Here is a 15,896-nt window from a genome sequence, read left to right as displayed (position 1 = left end):
CTAGAATCAGAAAGATCTGGTCTGAAGTCCCGAATCCACCACTTAGTATTTTAGTAACTTTGACCTAAAAACATAACATCTCTAAGCAGAATTTTCCTATCTGGGAAATGGGGATGGTCGGTGAGTGATAATGAAAGTGGAAAATTATCAGATAGTCCTTCAGCTCCAGAAGCCGACGCTGCGCTGGGGTGTGGGGATACCGAGGTGGATGGTAGGTACTGTTTGCCTTCCCGGTGGTTTTTTGGCTCATAGAGCAGCATGAGAGATGGGAAGGAGGAGACGTTGGAGCCACAGACGGTGACTGAAACACAGTCGTCCCTTGGGAAGGAATGAGGACTCTCGTGATGGGGGCAGTAAAGATGGAACAAAGGATACATCCCAACAGTGTTTCAAAGAAAGGATGGACAAAACCTGAAACGGACTAAATTAGACCTGGCAGGAGGGGCTAGAATTACAGGCACTATGAGACAACTGCCTAAAGTGTGCTTTGCTATTGCTAGGTGGCATAAGAACAGAGGGTCTCTGGGGGTCAAGGAAATTTGGTTATTACTGGATTAAACAAGGATAAACTGGCACCTCTATTGCAAGAACTCTTGGGCTTTAATATGTCAGTGTGGGATGTGCAGCACCAGGAAGGAGATGTAATACACAGCATTTCCCCAACTTTGACCAGGAAAGCTGTCCATTTGCTCATTCATTTGTTCATTCATTCATTCATTTATTCATTCAGTAGGCTAGACTAGAGCTGTGAGGAGTCCTCTTTGGTAAATGCTGCTTTGAAGTCCATGAGAACGGAGCGAGATAAGCAGCTAGAAGCAATAATTGAAACACACTGCAAGTTAATGAGAAGGAACAGAGAAGACAAAGGAGCACATTTGGGAAGAACTGGGGATTTATGAAAATAAACCCATAAAGAAGATGAAAGAATAGTAATAGAGAGTGGCTTTATTCAGAAATGAATAGTTAGTTACAAATTCATAGGCTGAGAATAATTTCATATTACCTTGTTTTTTCTTACTTTAACTTGTAACTTCACGTCTATGTAATAATTAATATTTAGCTTGAATTATGAATGAAAATTTATCTTCCTTCTACTGTGACAATTAAGCCTGTCTTTCCTTGCAGGTAATGTACAGAAGGATTCTGCAGCAGGCGGGGTTTATACAGTTTGCACAACTTCAGTTTCTGGAAGCTAAAGAGCTCTTCAGGTAATTTGAGGTGCTGGTGGAAGACTCACAGCAGTGTCCCTTCTTTACCTACCACACTCTACCTCTCTGGTCAAACCTCTGTTTCAAATGTGATGACATTATGGAAAAATGTGGCCATGGTTCATTTAAGCTTCAATAGAAAGAAATGGGATGTTTATAAATAGCAGATACCACCAATGCTAGTTTCTCTACTTTTACCCCCTCACCCTTTGTTTTAGTTTAACTGTTCTATATTGTAAAGGGTTTGAGGGGCACATATCATAATTCCGTGAAGAAAGATTTAGTGCAGCGAGACAGTTTAGAGTTAGGAGAAGAGAATTGGAAAGCACATGATGGGCTCCTAGGAAGATACTACTGTCCATTCTTCCTTTTCTCTGGAGATTTAACAAGAAGGTAAAGGTTAAAAAAAAAAAAGGGAAAGAGCAGGGACTTCCCAGAAGACCTCTGAAAACTTTTTCTTAAATGGCATATTCTGATTAGTTCTCCTAGAAAATTGATGTTCTTTTATGGAAGTCCCTTCTGGTAGTGTAAGTAATCCTGTCTCTGTCAGTAGAGTTCTTGTATGGGTTCTCTTCTTGCTCCCTTTTTTCTCTGTCCCTCTCGCTCTCAGGAAGGGAACCTGCAGGAACAGGAAGCTGCGTGTGTTTCACGTGTGTCCTTTGCTGTCATATCTTGCTTCTCCCCCTTGCTCTTTCCTCTCGGGCTTGTGAGCTCGGTGAGGCTGCAGCTTTTTATATGCTTGCTCATCATTCCTTGCCGAAGAGTAAGTTAAACCTGCTGCAGTCGTCTTTAAACATCCTACTAAAGCGTTGCCTATAGAATGAATTTTCCAGATGTCTCCCTAGAATGGATTCTGCCCAATTTAGAGCCATCTAAGAAAGCCTTGGAGCAGAATGTAGCATGTTATCCACTTCCCCTTCTCTGAGATGTCTGTATTTTGGTCCAGGCATAGCCCTTATCCACTGTGGCTTTGATTTCTTGTTCTTTTTAAAATATTTGCTTGTAGCTGACATAGACTTCTGAATAAAGAAGGGCTCATTCATTGAGTAATGATGTCCTGTAGAACTGTTACTTATGTAAAACTTATGCAAATTCCATAGGCTAATATCAGCTGTTCCTTGGAAGATCAGTAGCTTTGGAGTTTAAGTAGATTCTTTGCCTCTTTGGACCTCGGCTCTTTTTCTGGAAGATCTTGTTTTATCCTTGCAGTGTTGAAGACTTCCTCACTTGGGTAATGAGTATATGCCAATATGTTTTTGTTTTCCAGTGGGTTAATTTGAAACAGTAGGTGAGTGCTAGAGATGCATTCCTAGAAAAGTTCACTGCTTTTGAGCAAAGTAAAAGTAGAGCTTGCTAGTCATAAATACAAGGCTCTGATGCTTTTCTGAGACAGCCTGTTAGTAGTTTAACTTTAACGGACTGCTGTTCAGTCTTTGTCAAAAGTGTGACTGAGAAAATTGATATCTGAAGAAGTTACTCCTAAGACAAGGGTGGTTCCACTTTCCTTTCCTATGCCTATAACAGATGTTGCTAATGAGTCATCATTTTTTTCAAGGAGCTGGAATGCATCCTCAGACTCTTTCTTAATACAGGGTTGCAGGCCCAACTTTGAAGTACTCATGGCTGGTACCTAAGATAAAACCTGTGTGCCATCCATGTTCTGGGGACATATCCCAGAGGATAGAATTGTTATACAGCCTATCCTCTCTTTGTACCCAGTTTGGCTCAGCACTTCTTCCATTCAGAAGACTTTGCCTAAGCATCAATTCTATAGACATAAGGGCACATGAGACATAAGAGCACCTACCCTGTTATGGAGTGCAGATACGAGTTTGGAAAACAGACATGTAACCACCACACAATGGTGGGTGCTACTCTCGCATGCATGTAGAGTGCTATGGAAGTGGGTAGGGTGGGGTTAGCTCTCCTGGTGGAGGAATCGTCCTTCAAAGGATTTGTCCTGGGTCTTAAATGGTGAGGAAAAGTTTCCCAAGTGGAGAATCCCTCTTTAGGCGCAGGTTTGTCGCCTCAGCACTATGGGCGTTTTGGGTCAGATAATCCTCTATCGTGGGTGGCATCCTCTGCATCGTGGGGCAAGAGCACCCCCGGCGTCTACCCACCTAACGCCAGCAGCACTCCAGTTATAACAATAAAAAATGTCTCATGTCCTGCAGAATTGCTCCCCCTGGAGAATCACTGGTTTTAGGCAAAGGGAACAGCAAAAGCAAAGGCTTAGAGACCTGAAATTTGTAAGTTGGCAAAATAATTAGGTATAGTTGAATTGTTGGACATGTGGAAGGGGATGATTGGAGCTAAAGTTGTAAGGTAGTTGGCAATCACATTAGGAAGAGCTTCGAATGCTATGCCAAGAGGATCAAAATGTATTCTGAAGGTCAGGAGTGGGAGAAGGTATAAAAAGTGGGAAAGAAAGGGGGCCAAAGGCAGGAAGCCAGCTAGGGGGCTTCTGCAGCAGACTGGAGGGGAAATGATTGGAGCTTGAACTACAGCAGCTGCAGTGAATGGTGTGGGACGTGCAGATCCTACCTTACCCCTGACATTCCCATCTGGGGGGTTGGGGTGGGTTTCCTCGAGAGATTCCCACAGTTGTACCTGGTGTTTGGCCAGGGTAAAATCAGCTGTTACCATTGTGGCCCAGAAGAGCAAGCTGGAGGGGAGGGAGGGACAAATGTCGCGTTAGAGATGGGGCGCCAGTGAGTATGTGTCCCTAGACCTTACGAGGTTAGGACACTTTTGCTCTGGCCATCTTAGTTGCATTCTAATGTTGTTCTCAAACATTCTATTGAGGTCACTACGGAAATGGCCACACGAATGTTTCTGCATCTTCCCTTGTTAAGATCATCAATGAGGAAGTTCTACGTTTTCGTCTTTTAAAGTGCCTTATCTGTGGGCCATTCGATGAAACTGTTTACAGTTTAGTCCGGGGAAAAACACTGATGGAAGAACTATAGTGCTACTTGAGCTGAAATGATGTCATCTCATTCTTTGTGCTCCTTTTTTTTGCCTTAGTTTCTAGGGAGGCCAGTGATAAATTTGGTGTTCCTATCACATGAGATGTTTTGCTGTTGCCACTCGGACAGCCTTGTTGTAGACGCGTCGTTCCCTGCGGACCCCTCTGTTCTTTTTTTGAATCAGGTGGTTCACACATTTAAATCGTGCTTTGCTGCACAAACTAGATGGTCGCTTTGATGTTGTTCGCCCAGATAGCCAGCTCACCAGTGCGGTGTGCACGCCCCTCCAGTGTTGTTTTGTGTGCCTATGTGTACTCTTTCTCTCTTTTTGCTTCATTTAGTTTGACACTGTAATTGCAGAAGCGGCCAGCTTGATGTCCGGGAGCTGATCTCTCTCTGCCCCTTCCTGTTGCCCACCTCCTCTTCCTTCACACGGTCTCACCCTCCTCTTCACGAGTACGCAGACCTGAACCAGCTGACCCAAGGCGACCAGGAGAAGGTGACCCAGTGTAAACGGTTCCTCATGAGCTACTTGAATGAAGTCCGCAGCACAGAGGTAGCAAATGGCTACAAGGAGGACATCGACACGGCCTTGCTCAAGCTGTACGCGGAGGCTGACCACGACAGTCTGCTGGACCTCCTGGTCACTGAGAACTTCTGTCTGCTCACAGACAGCGCTGCCTGGCTAGAGAAGCACAGAAAGTGAGTGTTCTCTCCCCGGACGCGGCCAGGGCTCGCTGCCTGGCCCTCCTGCCCCCCTTGCCCTTGCCTTTTGCCAGCTGCACCCTGAGCTTGCTCAGCCACTGTGACCCTGAGCTCCCAGAAGTTTCATCAAGTCTGCAGACCAGTTGAAGGGGTCCTGGAGAGCATTAGCTCTAATGCCAGTTCTTTAAGGATATGTAATGCTGTTTAGAACTGGCTTTGTGAGTAATTGAAGTGATTCGCAGGTTTCCTCCTTGTTCAGTCTAGTACTGCCCTTTAGCTGTGGCTAACCAAATTGAATAGACTGATATCTGAGAGGTATATGCAAAGGGAAGACTTCTGCATCTTGTTGTTTAAAGGTTATGGTTAAAATTATGCCTTCGTTATGTGTATGAGTTAGTAGAGTCCCCTCCATCCCCCCTCTGTCCCACCGATTGCTGTGTATGTAGTGGTCAGCTAATGCATATTGACTGGCTTGATTAAGGCTGAGCAGCCTCCTTTTTTGGGTCTGTAGTCACGCAGTGTAGGAGCCCTGGTTTGCTGTGGAACTAAGTGGAATCTGAATATCTAGGAACCAGCACAAGTGGGTGTCACTGTGCAGTGCTGTCTGCTGTCCACAGTGGGGGCGGGGGGGGGGGTGTACTTTTTTTTTTAGTAATTGTGGCAACACGTATACAACATAAAATTTCCCATTTTAACCACTTTTGAATATACAGTTCAGTGGCATTACAGTTCAGTGGCATTACAGTTAGTTACATTCCCCTGGTTGTGGCATAATCAGCACCACCATCCATACATTACCAAAACTGAACCATCACCCAAGCAGAAACGCTACACCAACTAAGCACTAACTCTCCATTCCCCACCTCCATCCCCTGGTTACCTGAAATCTACTTTCTGTCTCTATGAATTTCCTTATTCTAGATATTTTGTATAAGTGGAATCCTATAATAATTTTCCTTTGTATGAATGGGATCATGCAATATTTGTCCTTTTGTGAATATGATGTCTTCTGGGTTCACCCATGTTATAGTTTGTATCGAACTTCATTCCTCTTAATCACTGGATAATGCTCCATTTGTGTGTGTGTGTGTGTGTGTGTGTGTGTGTGTGTGTGTGTGTGTACATATGTCATTTGGTTTATCCATTCATTTGTTGATGGCCACTTGGGTTGCTTTCAACTTTTTGTTATTGTGAACAGTGCTGCTGTAAACATCAGTGTACACGTATCTGAGTCCCTGCTTTCAGTTCTTTTGGGTATAGAGATACCTAAAAGTGGGATTTCTGGGTCATATGATAACTCTATGCTTAACGTCTGAGGAACTACCAAACTGTTTTCCACAACAGCTGCACCATTTTACATTCCCACTGACAAACAACATATGAGTTTTCTCTTTATCTGAATCCTCACCAACGGTTATTTTCCTTTTTCTTAAAAAAATAACCATTCTAGTGGGTGTGAAATGGTATCTCATTGTGGTATTGATTTGCATTTCCCTAATTGCTGATGATGTTGGGCATCTTTTCATGTGCTTAATTGGCCATTTTGTGTATCTTCTTTTGAGAATTGTCTATTCAAGTCCTTTGCCCAATTTTTAATTAGTTTATTTGTCTTTTTGTTGTTGAGTTGTAAGAGTTCTTTATATATGAAAGCGTGAACTACAAAATTGTTTTCTTTCAGGTATTTTGCACTTGGACTGCTCTATCGTTATAACCACCAAGACGCTGCTGCACTTCAGGTTAGTTCAAAGGCATTTTAGCATTATTTATAAATCGGAATAATTTAACTTAGCATTCCTTTAAAAGAAATCATGTACCAATACTCCATTTTAAATTTTTGCCTGAGCTGCAACCTTTTTTTTTTACAAGACGATAATACTGTTTTAGAAAGTCCATTCCTAGAGAATTGATGGCCAAGAGTTTTCTTTTCCTTGTCTCTATTTTTCTGTGAAGAGCATTAAGATTGAATTCATCAAATGTAAAAAGAAAACATGATTTTTCATTAACTTGTGAGCATAAAACATTACTGCGTTCTCAGGAAATGTAGGCTATAAATATGGTTTCCTCTAGAATTTCTGTTGTTAATGAAATTAACCACCGCCAGTGAGCACTGTGCAGTTATTACCCCCCACACTCCCTGTGATAAAACTGAAGCTGAGCAAGACTGTTCCCATGGTCATGCACTGGTCAGTGAGAGAACCAGGCTTTGACCTCCAAATGGCCTTGGAAGGGATACTGCTTCTGAACTAAAAATAGCATAGCTGTGTTAGCATTGTTTCTTATCATGCATTTACATCTTACTAATAATCACGGAAAAAACCTCATCTCACACTTTCGGCAGCCTCTCTCCCTTTCTACTCTCTGTTACCCATTTGCATCGCCCTGTGTGGTAGTTTCCTGAAGTGCCTGTCTTGCTTTGTTTCATGAGAGGCCAAGAACCTCAGGCAGACTCACCGATAAAGTCAACCACTGGACTTTGCAAAGCCCCACTGTGTTTGGTCTTTGGTAGCCTTAAGAAACTACTGTGGTAACGTGATTGTGAGTTACATGAAAGAAAAAAGTGTACCATCAACATGTCCCCAGTGGCTAAGAGTAGATTTGGAAGTCAAAGATAAAAGTTTTTATTTTTTAAAACATGGTGTTCTAAGAATTACACCTTGATGTAAGTATAATGGTATTAGCAGGGCTGTACAGAGAGAGATATGCAAACTTGAAATAATGTGGAGTAAATTTTCATATATGGTAGAATTCTACCATTAGACAGTCTACACAATTCAATGTGTGTGTGATCGAATTACTCAGTTCAGGGGAATTTAGTGTTGAAGAAACTAACACTATGAAAAGGCATGTTTACTGGTGTCAGAGTTAGCAAGTTTAAGCTGCCTGCCCTGAGTCCAGGGCCTCTTGTTGGGGTCTGGCCCGGAGGTGCTCCGAAGTGAACAGGTTAGGACGAGCCCCCCGCAGACGGTGCCAAGTGGCTCTAGCACTCCTCTGTCTCTTCTTCCACCACCTGGGGCGTGTCATTCGGGATTCTGAAATTAGGCATCCGTTAATATGGCAGGGATGCTTCTGGATAAAATAGCAAAAGACTTTTATCATTGGAGTCTAAAGTAAGGTTGGCTCCAGGAGTGCCTGTGAGAAGACAGTCTGACCACGAGCTGACAGTCAGCATTTTTTTTTAAAATTTATTTTATTTATGAAGTGTACCAACATACAAATACAAACGTTCTTAGCATGTGATCATTCCATTCTACATTTATAATCAGTAATTCACAGTGTCATCACATAGTTGCATATTCATCATCATGATCATTTCTTATAACATTTGTATCAATTCAGAAAAAGAAATAAAAAGAAAACAGAAAAAAATTCATACGTACCATATCCCTTACCCATGCCTTTCATTGATCACTAGCATTTCAATCTACTAAATTTATTTTAACCTTTGTTCCTCCTGTTATTTATTTATTTTTAATCCATATATTTTACTCATCTGTTGATAAATAAGGTAGATAAAAGGAGCATCAGACAGAAGGTTTTCACAATCACACAGTCACATTGCGAAAGCTATATCATTATACAGTCATCTTCAAGAAACATGGCTACTGGAACACAGCTCTACATTTTCAGGCAGTTCCCTCCAACCTCTCTGTTACACCTTAACTAAAAAGGTGATATCTATTTAATGCGTAAGAATAACCTCCAGGATAATCTCTCCACTCTGTTTGGAATCTCTCAGCCATTGACACTTTATTTTGTCTCATTTGTCTCTTCCCCCTTTCAGTCGAGGTTTTCTCAATCCCTTGGTGCTGAGTCCCAGCTCATTCTAGGATTTCTGTCCCAGGTTGCCAGGAAGGTCCACACCCCTGGAAGTCATGTCCCATGTAGAGAGGGGAAGGGCAGTGAGTTTGCTTGTCATGTTTGCTGAGAGAGAGAGGCCACATCTGAGCAGCAAAAGAGGTTCTCTTGGGGGTGACTCTTAAGCCTGATTTTAAGTAGGCTTAGCCTATCCTTTGCAGGGTTAAGAGGGGGTATAACTCAGGGGTAGAGCATTTGACTGCAGTCAGCATTTTTTAATAAAGTGCAACATTTGGCTATCACGAAGTAGGAAGGCACTTCAAACTCAAGAATTCCTGTGACAGGAAAGGTGAAAACACAGCATAGCTGATGGTTGTAGGTGAATTTCTTCTGTGTCAAAACATTCATGAATAAACACTTTTTCATAAACTTACCTCTACCCCTAAATTTTACTTTCTATTTGTATTGCTGTGATACCATAAAAAAAACTTGTTTTTTTTAACCTTTTCAGAAAAGTTTCCTGAAGCATGTTTTCTTTATTTTCTCTTAAAAAATAAGAATTGATTTAAGCATTTACAATTTTCCTACTACTTTTAAATATTAAAATGCCGAGTAAGTGAACATGAGGCTCTTTTCGAAGCTAATTAAACAAGTTTTGTAACTTTCGTTTTCTTTTTATTTTTTATTCCGTTCTAGTTATGGGTGAATATTGTGAATGGAGATATTCACGACTCCACTCGCTCAGACCTCTATGAATATGTCGTTGATTTTCTTACTTACTGCTTAGACCAGGAACTTGTGTGGAAGTACGCTGATTGGGTGTTACAGAAAAGTGAGGAGGTTTGTGCTTCAGAAATGCGTTCTTTTGGGGGGGCTGATAAAACAAATAAACAAGCAGACAAAAAACCTAATTTTAGGTTGGGGAAAAAAATCTGCCTGTCGATCTCTCCCTCCACTTTCTTTCTTCCCCTTGAACCATCTGAATCCTAGCTCTCAGGGACGTCCTGCATTTCCATGCTTCTGAAACACACTTTTTAGAGTCCTCTTTCTGGGGCAGGTCACTTGTATTGATTAGCATAGCCAGATCATTTTTTAGCATCTTGTTACAGCTTATGCTTTTGAAATCACCCTGACATCTAGCGCTCGGTTTCTGTGGGCTGGAAAAGGATGTGATTGTTATCCAGAAGGGTTTGGTCCTTGGAAGTAGGAAGCCCCTGGGCCCTTGTTTCTGATTCCACCACCCTGTAACTGGACTTGTGGCCTGAGGGAAGGAAGCTGTGGCCAGGGCTCAGCCATCTTGGCTGGCTGAGGAATGACCACAGTGAAAAAAGAACCTGTTAGCCAGATGGTATGTGGGGAGGCAGGGGGACGGAAGACACAACACTTAGTAAAGGTCCAGTGGTGACCAGAAAAAAGAGAGAGAGATTTCAGTTCTCACTATTACAAAAGCACCATTTCCTTGGCTCACTTTGGAGAGACAAAATTAGCTTTCTAGTGCTGGGCCTTTGTCCTGAATGTAGAATTTCTGAGTATTGTGTCTCCTTTTGCAGAGTTGGGATGTGTTCTCCAAGGTGCTGTCCCAATAGGGGAGGGGGAGGACAGGCCTGTGTGTTCACACCCACCTGCACTGTGGAGCCGGGCGAGCCGTACGGTGGAGGCTCTTCCCAGTGCTGATGTGTGAACAGCTAACGTTACACAATTCCGTGAACCAGATAATGTACCAGGCATTTTTTTTTTTTTTTGAGAAATCATCACACACACAGAGTCCATCCCCAGTTTACAATCAGTGACTCACAATCTCATCAAATAGTTGTGTACTCATCACCATGATCATTTTCAGAACATTTGCCTCACTCCAGAAAAGGAAATAAAAAGAAAAAATCATTGTGCTAGTTTGCTAGCTTCTGGAATGCAATAAGCCAGAAATGGAATGGCTTTTAAAAAGGGGAATTTAATAGGTTGCTAGTTTACAGTTCTAAGGCCAAGAAAATGTCCTAATTACAGTCTATAGAAATGTCCAATCAAAGGCATCCAGGGAAAGATACCTTGATTCAAGAAGGCCGATGAAGTTCAGGGTTTCTCTCTCATCTGGAAAGGCACATGGTGAGCAAGGCATCATTTGCTAGCTTTCTCTCCTGGCTTCCTGTTTCATGAACCTCCCGGGAAGCGTTTTCCTTCTTCATCTCCAGAGGTTGCTGGCTGGTAGACTCTCTGCTTCTCATGGCTATGTTGTTCTCTGTTCTCTCAGAAATCTCTCATTCTCCAAAATATTTCCTCTTTAATAGGATTTCAGAAACTAATCAAGACCCATCCGGGTCATCTCCAGGGAGATGATCTAATTACAGTTTCAAGCATACAATGCTGAATAGGAATTAGACGAAGTGGCTGCCTTTACAAAATGGGATTAGGATTAAAACATGGCTTTTCTAGGGTACATGCATCCTTTCAAACCGGCACAATCATACAGTCCCATACCCGTTATCCCTCTCTCATTGACCACTAGTATTTCAATCACCACAATTTTTTTTTTACCCCTTATCCCCCCTATTATTTATCTATTTATTTTTCCTTATTTTTTTACTCCTCTGCCCATATCCTGGATAAAAGGAACATAACACACAAGGTTTTCACAATCACACCACATTGTAAAAGCTATTTCGTCGTACAGTCGTCTTCAAGAATCAAGGTTACTGGAACACAGCTCTGCAGTTTCAAATATACCTGGAACTAAAAAGGGATATCTATATAATGCATAAGAATAACCTCCAGGATAACCTCATTGCTCTGTTTGAAACCTTTCAGCCACTTTTTTTGTCTCATTTCTCTCTTCTCCCTTTTGATCAAGAAGGCTTTCTCAACCCCATGATGCCGGGTCCCGGCTCATCCCAGGAGTCCTGTCCCACACTGCCAGGAAGATTTAAACCCCCAGGAGTCATATCCCATGTTAGGGGGAGAGCAGTGAGTTCACCTGCCAAGTCGACTTAGAGAGGCCACATCTGAGCAACAAAAGAGGTTCTCTGGGGGTGACTCTTAGGCATAATTATCAATAGACTTAGCTTCCCCTTTGTGGAAATAAGTTTCATAGACATGAATCCCAAGATCGAGGGTTCAGCCTATTGATTTGGTTGTCCCACTGCTTGTGAAAATATCAGGAATTCCCCAGATAGGGAGGTTTAATACTTCCTCTTTTCTCCCTGGTCCCCCAAGGGGACTTTGCAAATATTTTTTTATTCTCTGCCCAGATTACTCTGGGATATATCACCATGATTGGTAGAGTCAAGACACAAATCTGGGCTTATAAAATCCAAAATGCATACTCAAAACAGCTTTGCTGCATTTCTCTTGCTTGGTATTTGTGGCGTGCGTGTGTGTGTGTGTGCGCACGCGCGCATATGCATATATTATAGCATCTGTTTACACAATTAGCGAGTGAGGTGCAGCATGGAGTTACTTCCTTGCTCCCCCTTAGAATGTCCTCAGAAGACTGGAATCACCCTGGTGTATTCCAGCTGATAAGGACCAGAAGGCAGCCTGGAAACTTGTTTAGTGATTGAAGACACAAATCTCAGATTAGCCATCTATCACAGAAACGTCCACCGAGGAGATAATAAATGTTCCAAAACTGAGAGTTTACTACACTGGTTTTCAGAACTTCTTATATTCTTTCTCTTACTATTCAGCAACTTATTGTCCTTGTCTTTGCATTAAAAAGTTATTGCTGCTTGGGTTGTCTAAAGCTGGTAGCAGTAAATACTTCATTCTTTAGTTTCTAGCTCTTTTAGTAGAAATCCCAGCTGGATTTAGAGGAGGATATCAGAACCTGATCGCCTTTCTTATCTTCAGTCTATGTTCTCTGGCCTTTGTCAAGAACTCACACTTGACTGTTTTTCTCTGACATGCTTTTCTTTTGGTTCATGGACAGAGAATTGAACCCACATCTCCCACATGGCAGGCGAGCATTCTACCACTGAACCACCCATGCACCCTACTATCACTGTATTTTTTTTATTATGATCATTCATATGATCATTATGATCATACCTACATATATGATCAGTAATACTTAATATCATCACATAGTTGCATATTCATTATGATGATCATTTCTTAGAACATTTACATCAATTCGGAAAAAGAATTAAAAAGAGAACAGACAAAAATTCATACATACCATACCCCTTACCCCTCCCTTTCATTGATCGCTAGCATTTCAATCTAAATTTATTTTATCATTCATTCCCTCTATTATTTATTTTTAATTTAATTTAATTTTATTTTTTTAATACCAGATAAACGCAAACACTCCTATTTTGATCACTCACTGTATTTTAATGGTGACTCTACCCAGCGTGTGAATGTGCAGCAAATAAAGTAAAGAGGAAGACGGTGACTTTGACAAGCGTAATAACCAAGTTCCTGTTCTTACTCCAGGTTGGAGTTCAGATTTTCACCAAGAGATCTGTGGATGGACAGCAGAATAGTTTTAATCCTGACGATATTATCAGTTGCCTTAAAAAATACCCTAAAGCCCTTGTTAAATATCTGGAGCATCTGGTTATAGACAGAAGACTGCAGGTGAGCACTGGACACCAAAGTGTAGTGTGTGATGTCACAGCGTAATTTAAGGGACGGGATTAGGCGATGAGACTTTTTGGCAGATGGCTCTCATTTAATGTTTTGTGTTCCGTGGGTGCTCAGTCTGTACTTGCTGATGGTCTGAGGAGGAAGGAGCTGGAGGCCTGATGGAGAAGACCCAGCGGAGTGCATAGTGTTTTCTTTTCAACCCTCCATCGTTCTCATCTCAGCTTATATTTTCTTCTCGTTTCCTTCTTTCTTTGTTATTATTATCCTAAAGGAAATGAGAGAGGCTGCATCTTTTTGTCGAATGCCTAAATCCTGTGGCCTTTGCTTCTTAAAATGAGAATCCTTATGAAACTCATCCCTCTCTATTTCCCCCGTAGATTTTAAACTTTTCTTCGTGTGGGATTTCTGGGAGGTTTCGATGGCCAGGGGTGCCACTTGTGCTTGAGAACCTGCCTCGTGCCCCTTGGCCCGACCCTGTCTCAGAGTGGGGGGGGCTCCACGCTCACAGCGCCATCCGCTCCGATTCCCCCATTTTCTGCAGAGGGAGGAATACCACACCCACTTAGCTCTCTTGTACCTGGAAGAGGTGCTGCAGCGGAGACCCAGCACCCACGGCACGGGCACAGAAGTCACAGAGACGCAGGCAAAACTACGAAGTCTGCTCCGGAAGTCCAATTTATACAGAGTCCACTTGCTGATAGGTGAGTAGGATCTCCGTCTTCTCTCCGTCCGTAAACGTCCGTCTGAGCGGGTGCAGAGATGCCATCGTTACTCGGTGGTGCCCCTTGGGTGGGCTCCGGAAGTCCGATTTATACAGAGTCCACTTGCTGATAGGTGAGTAGGATCTCCATCTTCTCTCCGTCCGTAAACGTCCGTCCGAGCGGGTGCAGAGATGCCATCGTTACTCGGTGGTGCCTCTTGGGTGGAATCCTTGAGCGTGTTCTGAGTTAGCGTCAGCCTCCGTGGTGGGATGGAGGTGCTGCCCTTGAGACAGAAGACGTAAAAGCTGTCTTCATGGATTTTGGAAGTCTGAGTAGCTGTTGATTACGTCTTCACCTAGACTTATTTATTCAGCTGTGAAACACAGTGTTTCTCTGGATGATTCCTCCCACTTTCTACTCTTGGGCTGCTCAAGGCTCAGAGGGCAGTGGAGATATATTTTGGAGAGGATTCCGGTTTTCATTTCCCCAGGAGTGCAGAGACCACAGGTCTGTGCTGCATGAGCTGCCACAGAGCAGCATGTTACTTACACCTCGTGGAATTTAGCTTGTTTCTTGTTATATTTGACATCGCAGAATTTCCAGATTTCTGATTCATGGGATTAGTAACATGCTTTTCTTTGATACCATTTGATACCATTTTTGACCACTAATTGTATGCCAAGCTTTGGTAAAAATACTTAGCATGCATTATGATACTTGCATTACACAGAAACCCTCCTGAGTGAGTCCTTTTGTCCCGTTTCACAGGAGAGCACATTAAAGCTTAGAGAGATCACCTGCCTTGCCCAGGTCCCACAGCAGTAGACCCAGAACACAAGCTTGGGTTGAGTTTCACAAGAGCAGCAAATACTTGTCCTAGTTTGCATGCGCATCAGGGCTGCCATCCAGCTGCTCCGTGTGCGCACCCTGGCCATGCTGCCTGGCCGCGTCCTGCTTTGCTGGTGGACTCAATGTCACCCCTGGTTTACATTGCACTTCATGTTTTGTAAACCCCTTTGTAGAAAACTCATGCAAGCCACAAATTTGCTGGCCATTGTTTTCATTCAGTCAACTTTTTCAAGCATGTCTAGTCTGCCTGGCACTGTGTCAAGGATATAAAGACAAATGAGACCTGGATTTTAGCCTCAAGAGACTCATAGTGTCATGGGAAGGCAATTCAGGACTGTCGCAATTCCCTGCTGTGCCAAGGGAGCAACGTGCTCTACCTGGGGAAGGAGGGGTCGGGGGGCCTCCCGGAAAAGTGACCATGTGGACAGTCACCAAGGCAAGGTCAGGCATTGCAGGTGAAACTGGGCAGTGTGTAGGAAATGGGGTGCCCCAGGCACCGTGGGCAGAGCACTGAAGCTCCAAGCCCGACTTCCACACCTCCTTGGTCAGGGGGCGTGGGCTTGCTGGCCTGCGAGGTCGGATTGCCACTTCCCGCCCAGCGTGTGCATCACTACATGTGTGCAGACTACAAGGCTATCTTTTCTTAAATCTCTTTGCGTCTCTCCGCGCCTTAAATAGGGCAGCCTCTCAGCAGTTGTCTGCCACCATTTGGTCCTGAGGACAGTGGCTGTTGTGGCTCCTGTGTCTCGTGCTTGAGGCAGCAGACTCTGCAGAGCCCTCTGCTGCTGGCCAAATGCTGTCTGGAACCAAGGACCAGCCAGGAGGCCCCACTGTGGCCAAGTGTGGACAGAAATGGCCTATAATTTGAGTAGTGACCTTGGCCCCCGAAATAAGAGCTGTCTTCAAGATATCCCTTTGCAGTAGGCTGAGACCTTGTGTTACATTCTGTTTTACAGATGAGGTGGAAGCAAGGCAGCTTTAGCAGTGAGGTTCAACTGAGGTAGACAGGGCATTGTTGGGACTCGTTGCTCAAAATCAGGAAGCTCACATTGCAGGAGAAACAAAAGAAAAGCTCTCAAATGATG

The 15,896-nt window shown here is 43.2% G+C and overlaps 1 protein-coding gene across 1 annotated transcript in view; it reads left to right on the top strand.

The window, feature by feature from the left end:
* TGFBRAP1 (transforming growth factor beta receptor associated protein 1) overlaps positions 1–15,896 on the top strand; it is a 65,284-nt gene that overhangs the window by 44,942 nt on the left and 4,446 nt on the right. Inside the window, exons 5-10 of the mRNA XM_077134919.1 lie at positions 1,126–1,208; positions 4,538–4,879; positions 6,561–6,618; positions 9,374–9,517; positions 13,109–13,252; positions 13,803–13,962. Of these exons, the coding sequence (XP_076991034.1) occupies positions 1,126–1,208; positions 4,538–4,879; positions 6,561–6,618; positions 9,374–9,517; positions 13,109–13,252; positions 13,803–13,962 (931 nt within the window). The remainder of the gene's footprint in view (positions 1–1,125; positions 1,209–4,537; positions 4,880–6,560; positions 6,619–9,373; positions 9,518–13,108; positions 13,253–13,802; positions 13,963–15,896) is intronic.

This window comes from Tamandua tetradactyla, chromosome 17, assembly GCF_023851605.1.
Source record: "Tamandua tetradactyla isolate mTamTet1 chromosome 17, mTamTet1.pri, whole genome shotgun sequence".
Classification (NCBI taxonomy): domain Eukaryota; kingdom Metazoa; phylum Chordata; class Mammalia; order Pilosa; family Myrmecophagidae; genus Tamandua; species Tamandua tetradactyla.
The sequence above is the reverse complement of the archived record's forward strand: the minus strand, read 5'-3'. Positions and strand labels throughout refer to the sequence as shown.